This window comes from Zalophus californianus, chromosome 14 (assembly GCF_009762305.2).
Source record: "Zalophus californianus isolate mZalCal1 chromosome 14, mZalCal1.pri.v2, whole genome shotgun sequence".
Lineage (NCBI taxonomy): Eukaryota > Metazoa > Chordata > Mammalia > Carnivora > Otariidae > Zalophus > Zalophus californianus.
The window spans coordinates 20,046,920-20,068,779 of NC_045608.1; the positions used below are offsets into that span (position 1 = coordinate 20,046,920).

The 21,860-nt window shown below is 47.5% G+C and overlaps 1 protein-coding gene across 6 annotated transcripts in view; it reads left to right on the top strand.

Moving 5' to 3' along the window:
- Window positions 1–21,860, top strand: part of SEZ6L (seizure related 6 homolog like) — a 185,588-nt gene that overhangs the window by 148,643 nt on the left and 15,085 nt on the right. For 4 of the 6 annotated variants that reach the window (XM_027577509.2, XM_027577510.2, XM_027577511.2 and 1 more), the window contains exons 10-12: window positions 7,689–7,885; window positions 13,434–13,628; window positions 16,439–16,630. In XM_027577509.2, coding sequence (XP_027433310.1) covers window positions 7,689–7,885; window positions 13,434–13,628; window positions 16,439–16,630 — 584 coding nt within the window. The remainder of the gene's footprint in view (window positions 1–7,688; window positions 7,886–13,433; window positions 13,629–16,438; window positions 16,631–21,860) is intronic. The other 2 variants (XM_027577513.2, XM_027577514.2) reach the window with 1 other exon arrangement.

Genomic DNA, 21,860 nt, shown 5'->3' on the forward strand with positions numbered 1-21,860 from the left:
TGCTTCTTTGTGACATGGGTGAGGATAGTGGTATTTACAGGCTTTGTCCAAGGATAGAAATGGTGTGTGAAGTGCTTGGAACAGCTCCTGGCATGCGGGAAGCCTTATGGAAACCTTGGCTAGTTATCGTATGGCTGTAAATGCAGGGTGGGGTAGGGGGAAGGACCTTGAGGGATTTGTAAAATGTTGTCAAGCAGAAAGGTGAGGTCCCTTTATTCCAGATGAAAGGACCAGCACAGGCTGAGGCAGGTCTAGGGGCTGCAAAGGGTCTGGTGTACGAAGACATATGATACTCCAGAAGTGGGCTGGGGGCCTGACGGCGGACCCCCAGGAAGTCCAGGAAGGCTGAGAAACTGGACTTTATTCCGTGGGCTTAATTTTACTTTTTCCACAGCCCCATTCTATTACCAGCTGTTTCTGATTTTTTTTTCCCCTTAAACTGCATATAAATTGGCTTGCTTTTTCACTTGGCTTACTCTCAGCAAAATAATGTCCATGAAATTAGAAGTTTGATGTGCAGACCATATATTTATATATTTTTTCTAATTCACATTTAAATAAATACATAACCATTAGACATTTTCAAATACGTTTGTCTAGCTAAAATCATCTCGTGAACGCCACGGGGGAAAGCCTTTTAGAGGCAAAATTTCTAAGCAAGGGTCAGCCATTTGTTTAAAAAGGAATAAAGAAAAGCAAGGTGGCTTGCTCATCATTTCTTTCTACATCCTCTGTGGAATATTAACCGCAGCTCAACAATTACAAAGCTCACCCACCACCTTCCCCGCGCATCCGGGCCCCTGATTGGCTGAGGTATGGATGGGGGCCATCTGCTGCCCCTGAATGGCATTCTATACCATGCTTAGGCCTACACTGCCCTCTGCTGGCCAGGAGAATTACAGAAGGGTTTGCTAATCTGTCACAATTAAATTTGTATTCTACCTTAATCTCTTTGGCTCTCTAGACCCTAGTGAAAACAATAATGGGGATCCCTCGAGCTGTTTTTATCCTTTTTGAAGAGGTAATATATTCACATGATTCAAAACCCAAAAGTACAGGGACGCGTGGGTGGCTCAGGCGGTTAAGCGTCTGCCTTCGGCTCAGGTCATGGTCCCAGCGTCCCGGGATCTAGCCCGGCGTCGGGCTCCCTGCTCAGCGGGAAGCCTGCTTCTCCCTCTCCCTCTGCCTGCCACTCTGCCTACTTGTGCTCTCCATCTGTCTGTCAAAAAAAATTTTAAAAATACTTAAAAATTTTTTAAAGATTTAAAAACCCCCAAAGAACAGAAAAGTCTACTGTGAAAATTAAGTTTCCCTACTTTCCACAGCAAATAACCCCCTCTCCTCTGACTCTCCCTAGAGGCAACCACGGTAACTAGAGTTTCTCATGCATCCTTCACAGGCTCTTCTTTTTTTTTTAAGATTTTACTTTTAAGTAATCTCTATACCAAACGTGGGGCTTGAACTCACGAATCCAGGATCAAGAGTCACATGCACCACCAACTAAGCCAGCCGGGCACCCAGACTCTTTTTAAGTATGCCAAAAAATGTAACAGAAACTTTCTCTCTGCCAAAATAAAGCCCTCCCCCCAGACTAAGTCACCAGTTTAATGCTGGTTTTATTACATACTCGATTATACACCATCGATAATGACAACAAAACGAGGCAGATTTAATTGTTATCAGGAAATGTAAAATGTTTAGGAGACAGTCTTTCAACACAGAGAGTCTGTAGAGAGAGAGAAGAAAATATTACCTTGGTAGGAAAACAAAAGTTGAAATGATGGATCTAATCGAATGGACTTTAGTGATGCTGTCGTAAGAACGTAAGGTACAGCAGGATGCCAGGGGCAGTGAGATGGGGCTTCCTCTTCCTACAGATTTTGTTTGTAATGTTTTTCACACTTTCTGATATCAGACTGAAGCTAGTCACACTTTTGTTTAAAAAGATATTATTTCTTCCCTTCGGGGGGGAAGGGCAGAAGGAGAGGGAGAGAGCGAATCTCAAGCAGACTCCCCTTTGAGCACAGAGCCAGATGCCAGGCTCGATCCCACAACCCTGAGAACATGACCTAAGCCGAAATCAGGAGTCTTGCTCTCAACCGACTGAGCCACCCAGGTGCCCCAGTCACACTTTTTGGAGACATGTACACGTGGCTTTCACAGACATCGTGTAAAATAATAGTTCACATCTCAGGCTTTAGCACCCAACAGACTTAGGTCTGATTCTTTTGTGACCTTGGGCAAGTGGTTTCTCCCAGTTGAGCCTCAGTTTCCTGATCTATAAAATGGGAATGATCCTAAGTTTTAGAGTGAAGTTGCTGTTTGAGTGCTTAAGACTCAGTAGGCAGCATTGTTGTTATTCCAAAGCTAAGGGTCTTGGGAGATCTTTTCTCAAATATCTGGCCCTGAAACAAGGAGGAGGTGACAGGGAACACCAGAAGAGGAAGCACTGTGTAGTGTGCCCACAGATGGCTGTTCAGACCCTGGAAGGGGCTGCAGGATATGCCTGGAGCAGGGTCAAGGTGGAGAGGGAGAGGGAGTTACAACCCAGCCGGTCAAGGCCATGGGCTGGCATTGGAGTGGCTTATCAGGCAATGTAGGGGTGTCATGGTGCCAAGCTTGATTCTGGCAACCAGCATACTGAAAAAGAATGGAGAGTGTAGGCAATCAGGGCCAAGGAAGCTGATGGGGCAGAAATCATTTGAGGCAGCTCCAGTCTAGAACTAGAGCTTCCCAGTTAACCTGTGGAGGCAAGTGCTGAAAGCAGCCAGGATAAGAAGAGTTCCCCTTCCAAGTTTGGTGCAAGTAAGACCATTTGGGGTCAAGGTCCCCCAGGCAGAGATGAGGTCAGAGCTACAGCCCACCCTGGGTGGGAGCTGAAGCTCAGATCCAGACACTTGCCCCTGGGCTGGTGCTAATTCATCCAACACACACTCAGCACGGTGCCGAGCTGGGGATGCAGACTGCAGTGAGCTGGACCGACTTGCCCCTGGCCTCGGGGAGCTTCTGGTCTGGTGCAGATGCCCCAGACCATTGGAGCGCCGCGTGCTGAGCTCCGTAGGAGGGGTGAGCGCAGAAGGGACCCCCAGCCCAGACTCAGATGGGGCAGAGAGGGCTCCATGTACAAGTAAATCACAGAAGACTGTGATGGAGATGAGGAGGGGAGGAGTTACCCAGGTCTACAGCCATAAGGCTAAATAAGGATTCAGGCTAGAGGGGACAATGGCCTGTGGAAAACCTTGCAGGTGCTTCTGCATTCCTTGGAGAGAGATTGACGAGTAATTGATTCTGTCTGGAGTGTAAAATATCGGGCTTGAAAGAGATAGTGAGGGATGAAGCTGTGGGGAGGTAAGGGGGTGCAGAAAATAGGTACAGGGAAACCCTGAAGCTAGGGTCAAAACTTTGCACTTTACCCTGAGATGAGGTGCAATGTCTTTGTAATTGAAGTAAAATTTGCATAACGTGCCCTTAACCATTTTAACTTCTACAGTTCAGTGCATTTAGTACACTCACAATGTTGTGCAATCAACACCTCCATCTAGTTTTAAAGCCCTCTCATCCTCCCCAAAACAAACGCCACACCTGTTAAGTCAGCGGTCTCTGTTCCTCCCAGACCCTTCCTCCCAGCCCTTGGCAACCACCAAGTGGCCTTCTGTCTTTATAGCTTTACCTATTCCGGAGATTTCTTTGCAGTGGCACCATGCACCATGTGGCTGTTTAGGACAGGATTCTTTCACTCCGCACAAAGTCAAAGTTTCATCCATAGTATAGCATGCGTCTGTGCTTCTTTCCTATTCGTGGCTGAATGATAGTCCATTGTAGGGATACACCGCATTTTGCTTCTCCATTCATCTGTTCCGTGAAGGGACCAGATTTATGTTTCAGAAGGACTCATCTGGCTGCGGAGGAGAGAGACTGGGGCCATGAAGGAGGTGCTGTCCCACAGTCCAACTGAAAAGGGATGGAGAAAAACTAAGGGCAGTGGCCGAGGAGACAGGGCAAGAAGGAGACCCAGAAGCTGAGGTCTCCTGGCAGGAGCTCCAGGAAAGCGTTACCCTCTGGCAGCAGAGAGGGGCTGGAGCCGGCAGGGACTGGCCCTGTGGCATCCTCCCTGAGGGGGATCTGCTACACCCAATTCCAGTCCCATCAAACCCACCTGCCTGCCGGCACCTGTCCACCTCCCCTTTGTTCTGGAGTCACGCTGACATCCTGACTTCTCAGCGCCTCCCTGGATGGTCTCTGGTCAACATCTCACTCGGGTCCTCAGTGGAAAGCCCCTGCTCGGCCCCAGGCCAGTCTCTGGGCTGCTAAGTCTGCATTTTTCATCTCAGTTGCTGTGGACGGTCCAGCGGCAGGGACCCTGGATGGCCCTGGTGTATCAAATACGCTGGACGGACGGGCTAAATGCAGGCTTGTCTTTAGAGACGAGCAGGGGATCACTTACCAGCATTTGCATATATTGGTGGAACCCATCTACCAAAAAGGTGGATCCAGAAGGATTCGGCAGAGAATAACCTCATTTTTTCACTGCTCCTTCATTCATGGTCTACTTTTTTTTTTTTTTTTTTTTTTTTTTACTTCTCAGGTGGAAGCTTCATTTTTATAGGTTTTCTGGTCCTAACAAGTGTGGCTTTGTCTACTAATCACAGAGTCCTGAACCTCATTCATTTTCAAACTTCCCACACCCTCCACAGGGCTCCTCGGGCTGGGAATTCTGCGTTGGGAAAGGGCTGGGTGGGCTGCTTCCTTCTCACGAGAAAACCTGACCAGATAGCCCTTTAAAAAAGTAAGAATGCTTTTTCTAATGCTATTTGCTTATTCTTAGCTTAGGGGACCTCTGCAGAAATCCCAGGACAATAGAAGTTACAATGAATAGTCTGTTACACACGGTTTACAAAAGGCATTCACATAAGCTAGTGTTTCTCAACCTTAGTGCAATTGACGTTTTCAACCAGATAATTCTTTGTAGCGGGAGGCTATCTTGCACAGTGTAGGATGTTTAACAGTATCCCTGTCATCGCGTCCCCAGTGGCACCCCCCCTAGTTGGGACAACCATGTCTCTAGACATGACTAACTGTCTCCTGGGGAAAAAAACCCACCCCTAATTGAGAACTACTGATGGAAGTCATCTGATGTCATTTGGTGTAAACAGCGTTCTAAAGAGAGCGTGATCATGGCAACCATGATGATGGTAAGGATGATGATGATGGCGGTGGTGGTGGTGGTGATGTTCATAACGACACAGTGACACGACATAACATTCGAATGACTTGACCAGACTTGCTCAGATGCTGTCAGTGCATCTTGCGTTTGGTCCCAGATTTTCAGGATGCCTTACCTCACTCCGAAAGCCCATGACATAGACTGGAAATTCACAGACAAAGAACTTCAAAAAAACAAAAAAAAAACAAAAAAAACTGGTACCCTCCATGCAAGTATCAGAGCCAAGAATCAAACCAGAGCTTGCTGATTTCCAAGGCAGCGCACTCTGCTACTTCCTACTTTACAAAGAGCCATGCTAGGGTTTTCAAATGAAAGCTATTTGCCCCCTTGAAGATGCTTGTGCTGCATTTAGATCATTGAAATGACTGATAGGGTAAAGCCAAGTTGCAGACTCTCTGGAACTCACTATTACCAGCAGATCAGCTGTGAAGTCAGCTTAAGAAATAGATATTGGCAATCTACCATGTTTCACACCAGCCTAATCCAGCGCTTTCGCGAACAATTGATGTTTTCATGGTCTTAGAGTTAAGAGGCTCTTCCCTATCACAGGTCAAGAGCTGACCTCAACTGCATGGTTTCTGCTGTCAAATAGACTCTCTGGCAGGCTCTTTCATACCTTAGCATTTATCGAGCACCTAAGATGTGCAAGAGAAGGTGGCAACTCCAGAATTTCAATACAATAGGGTTTAGAGGCTGTAGCCTTTGCGGAAACTGGCAGAGGGTATGACTCTAGGGGCTCGGTCTTGAAGCCACACATGCAAAACCAGTGGATAGCTTTTGTTAGGGGAGGGTGTTTTGGGGGTGGTGCAAGGGAAGCTGATGGTGGCCATGGGGGCTGTTGGAATCTCCCTAAGCCGGCCCTTGGGACAACTTTACATGAGAAATATGAGAGGTGCTGTGGAGGACATCACTGTGAATACAATACATCCCCTGCCCTCTGGGAGCCACCCTTCCACAATGTTCCTTGTGTTTCTGTTGCTTTGTTCTTACTACCAGAAGGAAGCACGGGCTTGGGTGGTTTCCACCCCTCCTCTGCCCTCCCAGACTGGGGAAGGAGAACACCGTCCTGAGGTACTGGATGATGTTGTCAGGAGGGAGGACTATCAGCACTCTGCATCAGTTCTAGGAACTTCGCTTAAGGCCAGTTCCTGGAATGCCTCTCCTCAGACAGTGTCTGTCTGCTCCCATCCCAAGCAAGATGACATCCAAACACATAAACTTGGCTCTTTAAGCCCTTCAGGGTCTGGCTCCTACAGCCCTCCAGGCTTCCATGTCTATACTCACGGCCGAGGATCACTGACCACTGGGCAAGTTCCTTTAAGAGCCAAGATCTCCATCCCTATCTCCTTCTGCCTGTGCTTTCCCATCTCACCACCCCCTGCTTATCAACCTTCTAGCCCTCTAATCTTTCCTGAGAATCCAAAGCAGGCATCACCTCCTCCAGGAGGGCCTCCAGGATGCCCCCCAGTCTCCTCCCTCTGCACTCGCCTGGATCGTAATTGCTACCGCAATCCCTGGTTTCCTAGTCTAAATCTACCACTGCTCTGAGATTCTTGTGTCCCCTGACACAAGCTTGGCAGATAGGAGGTGTTCAAAAATATTAGGGAGAAGGACACAAGAAAAGGTGAAAGACATAAGAGAGAGGGAAGGAGAATGGAAGGAAAAAAAGGCATGAGTTAATATCTGTCGGCAGCCAATGCTGACTTATCTTTCGTTCTTTCAATCAGAGGTCAATTTTCATCTAGCACACCTCACATGACACATGTGTCTGCAGCACACGGAAGTGCTCTCCGGATTATTAACTGTCCATTGCAGCCCTGATATTTAGTGTCAAGGTGCTTTCCTGCATTCCAGCCTTTGGTAATGGGTCGTCCTTTCATGTTACGAATATTGATAACAGGTTTGAGCATATTTCAGGAATAAGATGCCTCCGTCCCGCCCTCCGCCCCATCTCCTAAACATCATAGATACCCTGGTTTGATTTTGAGGACTTTGCCACATAATGATTGGAAGGCTTATTTCACCTGACATGAAGATGCAGGTTCTAATTAGAATGCAGTCAGCTTGTTCTGCATCCGAGAAGAATGGAAGACCCATGCCACACCCCCAGCGGGTAGCCCAGGGCCCAGCACTCAGCTTCACTGGCATTGAAGGCAGTTCTACTTACAATTCAGCATTCAACCGTGCAATGAGCTCCTTGTAGGGAAGACCATCTCCTGCGTGAGTCTTCAAAAGCCCAGTCCCTCCCCAAACCCAGTGCCGTGTGTGCTCGTGGGCAGGATCAGCGTGTCCTGCTCATATCTGTGGTCTCTGCCTACCTCAACCCCGGTTCCTAGCCTGGAGCCTGCCACCAAGTATACCTCACAAACCTGTGTGTTGCCTGAAAAAATAAATCAAAGGCTTGTTGAATGCCCATAACTGTGTTTCACAAGACCCCTCCTCTTCTGTCTGCCCCGCCCCCCAGCCTGAACCTGAGCAACAGCGACATCCTGACTATCTATGATGGCGATGAGGTCATGCCTCACATCTTGGGGCAGTACCTTGGGAACAGTGGTCCCCAGAAGCTGTACTCATCCACGCCGGACTTAACCATCCAGTTCCACTCGGACCCTGCTGGCCTCATCTTTGGGAAAGGCCAGGGATTTATCATGAACTACGTAGGTAAGTGTCTCCTCCAGTCCCGTGTGTGTGTGTGTGTGTGTGTGTGTGTGTGTGTGTGTGTGTGTGTTTAGATGGTTCCTTCTAGATATGTCTTTTGGAGGGTTCTGTGCTATACGGGTCTTTTAATATATTGGCACAGTCTTCTAATTTATTGGCACAATAAATATGTGTAGTTTTTAAACATTTGGGCTCTCTGGTCGGAAGCACCAGGGTTTGAGTTTTAATACTGCTATCAATGGCTGTGTGATCTTGGGCAAGTCACTTAACCTCTCTGAGCCTCCTTTTTGTCATCTGTGAAATGGAAAAACTGATAGCTGCTCCAAAGGGTCGATACCAGGACTTAGTATATGATGCCTCGTGACTTTCAGATCCGCAGTGTTTCCCTTGTAGTCAACTGGGACTCCATCATCAGCACACTCTCCTGCATTTGCAACTTCTCAAAACAACATCGCCACCATCTTGCCTGAACTGAAGGTGGGCTCTGCCTAAGGGCTCTTCTTCCCCTGTAGCCCCATCCAATGGAGACCACACATTCTCTCCCACCTCCTGTACTGTAGGACCCAGAGAAGCAAGCGGTGTCTTCTTTGCTCTTCGATGTGGCTTCCAAACCATTTCTCTCGCCTTCACATTAAAACAGAAACAAAACCCAAAACAACTGCTATGAAGTTCAAGCCAAGTTCACACTTGGCCATCCACCTTCTTCTTACCATTTCTTCCATCCGCAGCCTTCCCTCCTCATTCCCCACCTGTGACTCCCCCTTCTTCATTGCTGGCTCCATCACCCTCCTCGGAACACTGGAGAATCCCAGGCTCCACCCTGAGCCCTGTCCTCTGTCTGTCTCGACTCTCCCCCCATACACTGTCCTCCAGTCCCGAGGTTCTATACAATGCCTCTCTGTGTTCTACTGGCCCCTAATTTGTACCTCCAACCTTGACCTCTCCCATGGACTCTCTACCCAAATCCCTGCTAACTACCCTCTTGCATGTCTAACCAGCATCTCAGATTAAACATGGCCCAAACAGAACTCCTTCTGTCCCCACCCTCGCCCCCACCCCCACCCCCACCCAACTGCTTCTGCCACCAGCAGCCCGGGGACCGCTGTGAAGTCCTACTAATCCCAGCCCCGAAAAGGATTTGAACTGACAAAGCTTCTGCTCCAACCCTATCATGTCACAGCAGAAGGAGCCCTGGGCCACCAAGGATAAAGGACTTGCTCGTCGGGGGCAGACCCTGAGGCTCACACCCGGGCTTCCTGGCTCCCCTGGCTCTTAGTGTTTCTCTACCCCTGATTTTCTTGGCAACAGCAGAGAACTTGGGAGACACAAGGGGGTACTTAAGACCTCACCTCTTTTGGCACCCAAGATGGTGGGTGGTTGCACCCTGAGGATTTCAATGGGCAAGATTCAGCCAACAATCAGAGAACTTGCTTGGGTCACCCAGGAACGAGGCAGACATCTTGATTTTCAGGACAGAAAAAGGGGGGCAAAAGGGGGTTTCATTCTACCAAGTCCCCCCACTACCACACCCACCATCAAAGATCGTCTGGCTTGAGCCAAATTCCATGTCTGTGATTCCTTCTTCCCCCTGGCTTGAGGACTTGCCCATCCATCTCTAATATAAAGTATTCTCTGTGTCCCACCTCTTGCCTCTAAAATAGAAGCCCCTTCCCTGACCTTTGGCTGTCTCAAAGAGCCATATGCATGTGAAAATAAGTCCTTTGCCTTTTTGTGTGTGTGTTTCCAGCTGGTAGATGTTTCTCATCCCTGCCCACTCTGTGTACATCTATCAGAGGGACACACACGAGTGTTGATCTTTTTTATGTTTCTTGGGGACCTTTTTCCCCTTGATTGTGCTGTTAAGTGTTTTCAGAGTGTTATTGCTGCTACTTTCTGTGGGTTCCCCTCTCTTTACTGGGCAGGGCCCTGGGCACAGGGGGACGGCTTGTGCTGGCTGCCCAGGCGATATGCCGTCCAGAGTCAGCTGCCTTTGGAGGGAGAGTTTCTGGTGACTTGGCTTCAGTCTCTCTCCTTAGACTTCTCTTCTCTTCGTTCCCCTGCCCCCCGCCTCCTAGTCGGAAGATGATGTCATAGTTTTGCTCATTTGTCTCCTCTGGTGTCTAAGTCAATCTTCCAAAACCCCATTCAGCAGTAATAACACTCTGAAACCCCATTTCAGCTCAGTGACAGAAATCTGACCCTATCCAAGGCTGCTTAAGGTTAACCCAGAAGTCTGGCCAACATTCAGTTTGGCGCCATCTTAAAGAGGAGGTGCTCCTCTTTATTGAAGCTGAAACTTTAGACTTGTGTGACAATTTGAAATTGGCAGGAACTCTTCCATAGATTATTTTCTTTCATCTTCAAATGCATATCTCCATTTTCTAGAGATTTTGGTCCGCAAGAGTCTCTTCACGCGTGCCAGGCCCTGCACCAGGCACCAGGACCCAGGGATTTAACCAGACACAGATGCAATTCTCACTGAGCAGAGAGATCACATGGAAAGGTCATGGGGTTTTGTGGTCATCTGGAGATTTCTGAAGCTCCTAAAATGATCTCAAGGCCAACACCCAGCTCTGCAATGTGGCCAAGGCTAATCTGCTAGGACTACTGGTAGAACCTTCCATAGGAACACTGGTTCTGACCTCCCATAATTCTGCTTTACCCAGACAGAAGCAAAGAACCATTTTCCTCATTGTTCCTTGTGCTTTGTCAGTGTCTGTGGCCAAGGGAATGGAGGTAAGGGAATAAAAAAGCAGAGATGAGCAAGCAGGGTTTTTCTTTTTTTTTTTTTAAAGATTTTTTTTTATTTATTTATTCATGAGAGACAGAGAGAGAGAGAGGCAGAGGGAGAAACAGACTTCCCGTTGAGCGGGGAGCCCGATGCGGGACTCAATCCCAGGACCCTGGGATCATGACCTGAGCCGAAGGCAGACGCTTAACCATCTGAGCCACCCAGGCGCCCAAGCAGTGTTTTTCAAAGAGATATTGGTCACTTGTGTGCCTATTCCTCTAATGCTAGGATAATAAGTAAGCTCCTTATTGTAGGTCAACTCCACTCAAATGACAGTAGTTCCTAGGATGAGGTCTGCCATGAGCATAAGACCAGTAAATGGTGGCATGTACTCAGTGCATTTGAGTATTTCTTTTGCCCAGGAGTTAGACCAGGATGCTGATCTTGACCATGAGACTGGCAAATGGTGGCATGGACTCAGTGCATTTAGGTATCTCTTTTACCTAAAAGTTGGACCATGATGCTGATCTTGACTATGAGACTGGGAACATGACTTCAGAGCCCCATATTCCAGTGCCTGGCATATAGTAAGTGCTCACAAAATGTTAATCAAACAAATGGATGAATTCATATAAAACTCATCTAAGTGTCATATACTGCACATTAATTCGTTTTCACATTGCCCTCAGCGATAGACAGGGTCATGACTCTTGTCTCAACTCTACGATTGAGGACAATGATGTCCAGAGATGTTTATCAACATGACTGGAGTCACACAGCTTCTAAAACAATGACCAGAAGGGAAGTCCTCCAACTCCTAAGCCAGTTTTCTCATTCTTCACAAAGTTCAGGGCCCACAAGGATGATGATGCCAGAACCTGCCTCCAGGGTGCTGGCTAAACATACAGATTTCTGGATCAGAGTCTCTGGGAGTAGAGCCTAGGAGCTGAAGAACAGGAAAGCTAACTGACTTAGGCAAGGCCACTGAATTAGTAAACAGTGAAGCCAAGATCTGAGTGACAGTGTCCCCGACTTGATAATCACGAATGTGATGAACACCACAAAGGCGGGGGGGGTCCCACGGGAGCATGTCACCATGCTGGCTCAGACTGAAGAGTCAGACAAGCAAACCTTTCTCAGTCTCGAAGCATTTGGCACAAGGCAGACCACATACCCATTATCTACCCCTGTTTCAACCACAGTTTAAGCATTTTTAGTTGTGTCCTAAATCCAGGGCTTGGCTGATTTTTCAGAGGCCTAAAAATAGAGGCTCCTGTTCCCCATGAAGCAATTCCAGAAGCCATCTCCCTCTCCCCTTCTTCTTGCAGACACCCCTGAGATTTCCATTCCCCAAATAAAATCATGATGAAATCCCAGGAAAAGCCATCGCTTGTTTTTCAGGATGAATTTCCTGCAGACAGGGAAGGTGCTTTGCTTTCCCCAGAAGCACATAAGAACTGCAGATTAATTATACTGCATAATTAGCTCTCCTCTAAAAATCTGTGCAGTGGGCACTTGGAAGCGAGAACAGTAATAGTGGGCTTTGCATTGCTACCTCAGTAATGAGGATTTGCAGAAGGAAGACAGGATTATTCCTATCTGTGATAATGAGCTGTGTGTAGCTTATTTTGGAGTGTGGTTAATGTTCGCTGATGATATGCAACATAATTTAAAGAATGCACCAATAATTATTTTTATTTCAACAGTTGAGTGTTTATCTTAATCTGTATTACAAAAACATATATTAAGAATCCATCAAACCCATGAATCTACAGACATTCTTAGGATGAGGCTGAGTGTGTTAGCTACTATTGCTGTATAACAAAATATGCCCCCCCAAATTAGCAATGCACATTTTTCTAAAGATGTTTTTATTTATTTGAGAGAGAGAGAGAGAGAGCATGAGTTGGGGGGAGGGGCAGAGGGAGAGGGAAAAGCAGACTCCCCAATGAGCCGGGAGCCCGATGCGGGGCTCAATCCCAGGACCTGGAGATCATGACTTGAGCCAAAGACAGACACTTAACCAACTGAGCCACCCAGGCACACTGCAATGCATATTTATGATCACACACTTTCTGTGGGTCCAGAATTCAGGAGTTCATGCCGGATGGTTCTGACCGGGGATTTCTCATGATCAGTCTGTAGTCACGATGTCAGCCAGGGTTGTATTCATTTGAGGGCTTCACTGGGGCTGGAGGCTCCATTTCCAAAATGGCTTGCTAGTGTGGTTAGCAAGTCAACACCAGTCGTTGGCAAGAGGCCTTAGATTCTCTCCACATGGATCGCTCCAGATGGCTGCCTGAGCATCCTCACGGGTGGCACTTGCTCTCTCCAAAGAGCAAGGGGAGAGCTTCTCAATGTCCCTTATGACCTCGCCTCGGGAGCCACACATCAACACTTCTGCAATAGCCTGCTGATTGTGCATATCAGCCTTGCTGGGCTTTGCGGGGAGTACACAAGAATGCGAATTCCAGGAGGTGAGAATAACAGGGTGGGGTGGGCCTCCTGAAAGGTGAGGACCTGAGACACAGGGAGAAGGGGTTGCCCCCCAAATCACATTGCGAATAAGTGGCAGGGCTAGGATTCTGTCTCCCTCTAAATCCTAAACTGACTTGGTTAAACCAAAAGAATGCTTGGTAAGGAAGAGCTTACCATAAAATCTCACTATAGCAGAGTTCTTGTGGTTTAAGGGATTTCGAAGTGTGTCACTTATTTCTGGAGACTTCTTCTTCTGTTTGCTCTTTCCTCTGACATTCGTAAAGGGAACCCCACACAGAAAAACCCACCTCCTCATCTAAGGACGATGTTTTTGTTTTAAAGAGGTATCAAGGAATGATTCCTGCTCAGACCTGCCGGAGATCCAGAACGGCTGGAAAACCACCTCTCATACGGAGCTTGTGAGAGGAGCCAGAATCACGTACCAGTGTGACCCGGGCTATGACATAGTGGGGAGTGACACCCTTACCTGCCAGTGGGACCTCAGCTGGAGCAGCGACCCCCCGTTTTGTGAGAAAAGTAAGAGTCATCTTGTTTTCTTCCTCTAGGTCAGTGGTGGTGGGGGGGTAAATCCCTCCCAATGAGTATTTTTCAAGTAGATGCAGTGAAGTCACTTCCTGTAGGATCTGGCCTCCCTCCTACTCCACCAGCTCGCCGGCGCAGCTCACAAATGTCCTCTTGGAGCTCTAGGGCAGGGATGTTAGATTCAGGGGCCTCCAGAAGCCTGGCAGATAATGTGAATGAGGGAAATAGGTTGAGGGAGAGACAATAGGGAGTGGTGTAGACTGCGGTGAAACCTTCATAGAAAACATCACTCAAATTCGTCACTAAAATACCTATAGTAGCCACACAAGACCAATCTAAGTTTGACCTTGGAGCCCGGGTTCAAAATCCCTGTCACAGGTAGCTGGCTTCATCCAGAGAGCACCCATCCCAGCCTCCTGGCGCCTTCTGCTTGCTGCCCTCAGGAGTGTGGGCCAGGCATGGCTGATGATAGCTGCGCCTGGTGTCTTGAAAAGTGGGAGAAAAGGGGGTGCTTCTCTGGCTTTTACACTGAATCTTAGTGGGGTGGGGGAGGAGCTAAATTTGAGGCTGGCCTCTTCCCGCTAACCATTTGCTTCCTACCTCCTCTCACGCAAGCCTCCATTCTGCAGCCATCTTGCTGGGAATCCTTGGGGATACTTTGGTAGGCCTGCTCGGCCTGCCTTGAGTGACCAGTTGCACGATAAGAAATATTAAGTGTCAGCAGAGAAAGAGGGTATTGGGGAAGAGGGCTGGGGGTTATATGCAGTCCCTGTCACAAATATTCCAAAGGCAAAGAAAATGATAATTGGGGGAAACATGAAAAAGCTTGCTAAAAATCCTCAAAATTGGCTACATAAACATCTGCTTGTTCCACAACAGTATGTGGGTAGTGTATGTGTGTGTGCGTGTGTGTATCATGATGAAAAATAAAAAAACCAACAATGAGAAGCGCCATGGATGGTGAGACCCATTGCAGATACGTTAACATGATCTACGTCATCATTACTTTTTTTCCCCCCAAAGATCATATTTACTTATCTTAGAGAGATAGAGAGAGAGTGTGAGCAGGAGGAGCAGAGGGAGAGTGACAAGCAGACTAAGCACAGACTCTTCACTGAGCATGGAGCCCAATGCGGGGCTTGATCCCATGAGCCTGAGATCATGACCTGAGTCAAAACCAAAAGTCAGACGCTCAACCAACTGAGCCACCCAGGAGCCCCATCATTACTTTATAAAATGTTTTAAATATACATGCCTTAATAATGATTTTTTAAATTTTTGAATAATAATGATTTTTAAATATTTCAAATTATGATTTTTGAAATTTTTAAAATATGAACAATTTTTAAATTTTTTGAAGAATGATTTTTAAATCTTTTGAATAATGATGATTTTTAAAAAATTTTTAATAATAATGATTTTTTAGTGGCACCTGGGTGGCTCAGTCAGTTAGGCATCCAACTCTTGATCTGAGTGCAGGTCTTGATCTCAGGGCCCTGAATTCAAGCTCCGCATTGGGATCCATGCTGGGCGTGGCGCCTACTTAAAAAAATAAATAAATAAAATAATAATGATGATGATGATTTTTAAAATGCTTTAAATAATAATGACCCATTGTGTTAATGGGTTCTAAAGGCTTGGAGGGGACATAAACTAGCTGTCTCTGGGAAACTCTTCAACTGCCTCACTTTTTGCCAAGAAAAGACCCAAATTAGAGCAAATGAATTTGCATTGGGCCCCTTCTGGATATCAGCGTTTATGTTCCCATGCTGGTTGCCTGTCGCTCTGCATCTAAGACAGAGACTCACCAACCTGCTTCAGTGGCTTCTCTTCTAGTGAAATGAAAACAGCAGAACATCCTGAGAACAGTGGGGTTCCCCCCCAGAAATCCCTGGGGGTCGTCAATGCCTTTCATTCATTCATTCATTGATTCAACTACACTCTTGACATCAAAAGATGTACATAAATATATCTTCCCATTATGCAAGTAGCAGGTGTTTACTTACAGAACTCAAGCAGTAGTAAAATTAGGAAGTACAGAGCGAAAATCCCTCATGATCTTCCTCTCCAGAAATGAGGCTGCTCTTAGAAGTTTATTCTACGTTGTTCCAGTTGCATTGTGTGTTACACATAGGCACATAGACGTAGGTATGTGCTTACTGTGCGTGTGGAGACACACAGAGACACTCGTACAGAAACATACAGATAAGGATATTTTACCACTGCTCTTTTCTCAACTCAGTAATCCAGATACCTTTTCATATCACACATGTTGTGTACTTCATTCTTTTTTTTTTAGTTGGCTTATTGTTTTCCCTTTGTGTATATTGATTTTTTAATTGAAAAGTAACAGATGCTTGTTTTACTAGATTCAGGCACCACAGAGAAAGCAGCGAAGGCCCCCCTCACTTTGCTCTCTTTGGTGATTGCTCAGGATTTCATGGAACAGCTGTTCCATATTTAACTCTTCCCCTGTTAAAGGATCTGCATTGTTTTTTTTGTTTGTTTGTTTGTTTCATTTTGTTTTTTCTTTTTTACCATTACAAATAACGGTGCAATGTACAGCCTCGTATGTAGGTCCAGATGCAAACATTTCTTTGGGCTACTGCCTATAAATGGAATTAAATTCGAGTCTCTTTCATCCTGGTTTCTTTTCCAACCACCTTTGATGAGCTCAAAGGCATTATCTTCCAAACAGGAAAAGAACCAAGTTAGGAAACTTTCCAGATCATCCTGTTAGTTCTCAGCAAACCCTGTGATCATCGAGCGTCCTAAACGCCCTCTTGGTCTGATTTCATCCGTAGTTATGTACTGCACCGACCCCGGGGAAGTGGACCACTCGACCCGCTTAATTTCGGATCCCGTGCTGCTGGTGGGCACCACCATCCAATACACGTGCAACCCTGGCTTTGTGCTGGAGGGGAGCTCTCTTCTAACCTGCTACAGCCGAGAGACTGGCACGCCCATCTGGACGTCGCGCCTACCCCACTGTGTTTGTGAGTCCTAGCTGCTGACTTGATGCAGACAGGGGTTCGCTTCTTCCTATTCGTGGTGGAGGGCTGGGCTGCTAGGAGGAGGCATTCCACCCTTCGAGAGCGCTTGCTGTTATTACTATCCCCTGACCATAGCTGGCAGATTGGAGGCATGCATACTATAACATTTACGGTACATTTATTGGGCCCTGGGCTAAGTCCTTTACTGAATGTCCCTCCCTTCTGCCTCCAGTGGCCTTGTGAGCAAGGCACTGTTGTCTCGTTTGCAAGAAGAGGATACTAAGTTCAGAGTAGTGAAATCATCACCCCGGGTCACACAGCCCATTAATAGTGGAGGCAAAGGTCAAACCCAGAGCTGCTTGACTCTGCCGAAAATCAAGCCATCCACAGGACAGGAAATCGGTGGATTTAAACTCTTCTTTGGTCTTATCTACATGAAGCCATTAAGGCAGATGCTTGGTTAAGAAAAGACTTTGGGGGTTTCTTAATCATAAAGAATCAAAAAAAAAAAAGGCTTCCGAAGTCACTCTGACAAGGGAGGAATTACATTCTTGCCAAGGAGAGAGGGTAGAGAGCGGTGGTCCAGGGGGGCTCAGCCTGACTGTGCATGGAATCACTCGGGAACTTTTCAAACTCGCTGGAGATTCTGATTCTCCTGGTCTGGGGCTTAGCACGAGCAGTGAGGTTTTTCAAAGCCCCCTCCCCCCACCCTGGGTTCTGATGTGCAACCAGGGATCAGAACCATTGTTCAGAGGAAACAGGAGGCGACGCAGAAGGAACAAAGCCTCACACAATGTTTGGACTTGAGAAACCATCGGCTGCGCTCATATTTTATACGAGCATGTTGTGAGCAGCTCCATTAAGGGTTCAGCCAGCTCACGTTCCAGAAGCTACCAGTAGGGCTACATCAAAATTAAAAGCTTCTGCACGGCAAAGGGGGACTTTCTTATTCTGGGTTCACAAGCAACAAGGAATCTTGGACCTCACACCATGGGTCCCCATCTACCTCTTTAGTCCAGGTCCTAGAATTTCAGAGCTAAGGACGTCTCAGAGGTAAAATACGGTATAGCTGATGGGTCATTCAGACAAAAGACACGTCTGCTCTCTTTTACAGATAATAATGGTTGTTATTTATTGATTGTGTAAGACATCGTGCTAAGCGATTATATGCATTTGTGAATGTAAGCGTATGTATGTGTGCGTGCGTGCAAATATACTAAGAAAACTAAAGCTCAGAGGTGATAAGAGATAACAATAGTTACAGTTTATTGAATGTGTAAAACACATTGCTGGGGCGCCTGGGTGGCTCAGTTGGTTAAGCGTCTGCCTTCGGCTCCGGTCATGATCCCGGGGTCCTGGGATCGAGCCCCGCATCGGGCTCCCTGCTCGACGGGGGGCCTGTTACTCCCTCTCCCTCTCCCTCTGCCCTTCCCCCAACTCATGCTCTCCCTTTCTCAAATAAATAAATAAATCTTTCCCCCATAAATAAGTAAACAAATAAAACACATTGCTAAACAGATTATATATGTGTGTGACTGTATAGGCATGTGTATGCATACACTCTATACATATGTAAGTGTGCGTGCACATGCGTGTTTAAAGGCTGCTGAGACTCACAGGGACATGTGATTAAGGTCACAACACCTTTTCATGAGCAGAGCTGGGATTCCAGTCTTGGAGCCCCCGGCCCCTCCCACCAGCCTTGCCCCGATATATTTCGCCGTGGGTGACTGGGGACAAACCCAGGCAGGGATGTCCCGGCGGAACTGCAGCCTATGGCCCTAACCCCTCACCCACAAGCACATCCCTTCCCAGTCCCCAGACCTTTGGGCCAAGTCCACTGTGCATTATAGGGAGACTTGTGTCTCCCGAAAGGAGATGCTGAAATCCTAACCCCAGTACCGTAACTGGGAACTCTTTTGGAACGAGGCGTCTTTGCAGATGTAATCAAGTTAAGGTAAAGCCCTACGGGATTAGGACATGTGCCAATCCAGTGACAGGTGTCCTCATAAAAAGAGGGAAATTTGAACACAGAGACCCAGGGAGAACACCATTCTGTGCCTGCAAGTCTAGGAACACCAAGAATTGCCAGCTACCGCTGGAAGCTGGGAGGAAGCAAGGATGGATCCTTCTCCCCAGACTTCAGAGGGAATGTGGCCCACCTTGACCTGGGAACCCCAGCCTCCAGAGCTGTGAGATAGTGCACGTCCGTTGTTCGAAGTGCCCCGCCCCCTCACCCAGGTCAGGTGCACTTCGCTAAGGCAGCCCAGAACCCCCATTCTGTTCCCATTTCCTCCAGGGTGATCAGAAGCTGCTTGAGCCAGTCAGGCTGCAGAGACCCAAAGATGAGAAGCTAAAAATAAAAGCTTATTTAAAAGTACTGAGAGGTGGAGGTATCATTTAAAAAAGAAAAAGAAAGAAAGGAAGGAAGAAAGAAACGCCGCTTCACTAATGAGGCACAGCCTCCGAAGAACCTCTGGGTTGCACTGGCTTCTGGGTTTTGGAGACACAAGCCTGCCTCCCTCCCTCCCACCCTCCCTTCCGGGCCGCCTTACCATGGAATCTCAGTTGTGATAGCTTCCCTGACACCCGCACTAATGAGTCACAAGCCAGGCTGGGTGTCAGGAGACATACGATCCTCCCAGAAGCCCAAAGAGGCACCTGGCATGCACTTCCAGGTCTCATTACGGGCTGGCAGGAGATGCGAGGCAAGAGGATGGTCAATTCTGGGTTGGGGGGGGTGGGCAGAGGGAGAGGCAGGCTGTATCCAGGTTCTGACGGTGTTTCTAAGGATGAGTTTATTGGGCAGCTATAGCTTTAAAATGTTTCCTCTGCTGAACAGGGGGAAATGCCTCACTGGATGCGCTCTTTCACCGTGCCAAACCCTTCCCCAGCATTAGTACATTGAACACTCATGAAACTGTATGGGCGGTACCTGTGTTCACTTGAAAGCAGGCAAAGGAGGCCCAGAGGGGGCAAGCGGCTTTCCTGAGGTCACACAGCAGGGAAGGGGAGAACCCAGGATTCCAGCTGAAGCCTGACTTAAGCCCAAAAGCAGTGTTTTCCCACCTTATCACTCTGCAGTCCCAGCTTCTGGGCAAAGCTCTGGTGCTTTACTCTGGACAAAGATCTTCCACCAACAAGCTCATGAAGCAGACAGAGCCAGTTGTAAAAGCTCTGGATGTCTACAGCTTCTTTTCACAGTGACCCACTCAAGGCCATTGTTTGGTCCAGCTGGGACTCCAAAGCATGTTTTTTGACTCCTTCAAGAACTGACAGGTCAAGCATGGAAGCAAGGAAGTGTCTGGAATTCATAGCCAAACACACCTCCTGCCCAGCTCTGCTGGGTGAATTTGGGCAAGTAGCTTGCCCTCTCTGGGCCTCAAAGCCCTCAGCTGTGAAAAGGGAATGATACTCCCTGCCAGTCAGGGCAGTTGGAAGCAACTCAAGCGATTATTCAAAAAGTGCCTCCAAATGCAGGCACAGGCATGTCCAGACTTTCTCAATTCACGGTACCCTTGGCGTCTCAGAAATTTTTTTGGTAAATATCCTAGACCAAAATACCTAACAGTGCCATTTGTTAAGTAGTTAGGTCCAAACAACTTAATAAGTAGCTATATCCTGACAACTTAGTAGCCAGTTGAAAAAGTAATGCATGTATTATAAGATTTGATTTTGATTGTGCTTTTTCAAGATTTTATTTATTAGAGAGAGAGAGAGAGAGCAGGGGGAGGGGAGGGGCAGAGGGAGAGAATCTCAAGCAGACTCCACACTGAGCAGGGAGCCCAATGTGGGGCTCAATCCCACGACCCCGAGATCATGACCTGAGCTGAAATAAAGAGTCGGACGCTTAACTGACTGAGTCCCCAGGTACCCCGTGATTTTTAATGCATTCTTAAATTAATCACAGCTACAGGGGTGTGGTGCCTCTTGGGCTCCACCAAATTTCTCAGATTTTGGCGTCAGACTGGACTCTGCCACCTTCATTCCATTCCACACTGATTTTATCAGAGCTCTTGCTTTTTAGTGTAACCCCTGCAAAAAACCCAGCTTTGCAAAGACAGGGCATCATCAAAAGAAATGTAGCTCTGTCTAAAGTGGGCACCATTCACATGGGTCTGGGAGATGTCCCTTTGTCTCCTCAAATTTTTGAAAAATCTCACAGGGGTGCTGTTCATGGTGGCACCCCAGGGTACCTCGGTGCACAGTTTGGGAACTGTGGTGCAAAGGCCCTAAAAATACAGCAGTGTCTAAACAGACATGATCCACATTCTCAGGGAGCCCGGGGTCTGTTGGAGTTGGGAGGAGGAGAGCCAAGTCTATGAGGGAAATAACAATGAATCTCCAGCATCTCCTCCTCCAGGAAGGCCACCCTGACTGCCCAGGCTAGGTCATGTTTCTCTTCCTGTAAGCTCCCATGGCTCCTATAGTTACATTGATCACAGCACTTGCAGCAGCTTGTTGAAATGATCTCTTTATCTCTTTGTAGAACCGAATACATAACTCACTTGCCAGGATTATATCCAATGGGTTTTTGCAGGCTTGAGAAATGACAGTACTTGCTACTCTTACTACCACTGATGTTGTTGGCAGTACTAAATGCGGTCATTGTTTCGACTTCCCTTCTTTGATGGTACCTGACTCCTGAGGCTCCCATCCCAAAGATATAAACCGCACCACCAAAAGTAATGACGAGCCTACAAATTCAGCAAGGGTTTTATGGGTGTCTCCCCAGGGAAACACTTAGGGATTCCCAGGAGGTCCTGGCTCTGCACCACCCTGCCCTCAGAACACCACAAATGAGACATGGCTATCTCCTGACTGGGGCAGAGCCCACATGGCCAGACCGTGGCCATAATAAAAGTTTCCAATGATGTGTCGTCCCCAGCGGCCTCACCTTGGCTCCCATGCCGGCTTCCAGCTGGGTGCCCCATTTTCATTTAGAAATTTCTGTCTCTGAGAAAGCAATAGCTCAGAGGAATTCATGAAAGCCCAGTGGATTTGGCACATGAAGGGCCTCCCCACCCCAGGCCACTACCCCAGAGCCATTCAACGCACCGGATTTCAAACCCAGCGGGTCTGCCACTTGCTAGCTGGGTGACTTTGAACAAACCGGCATCCTCATCAAAAAGGATGATGGTTCCAGCCATAAATATAGAAGCTCATAGCGTGTGTGGCATACAGTGAGTGCCTCGGTACCACCAGTTGCTAATGACCACAGAGTTTCGGCGCT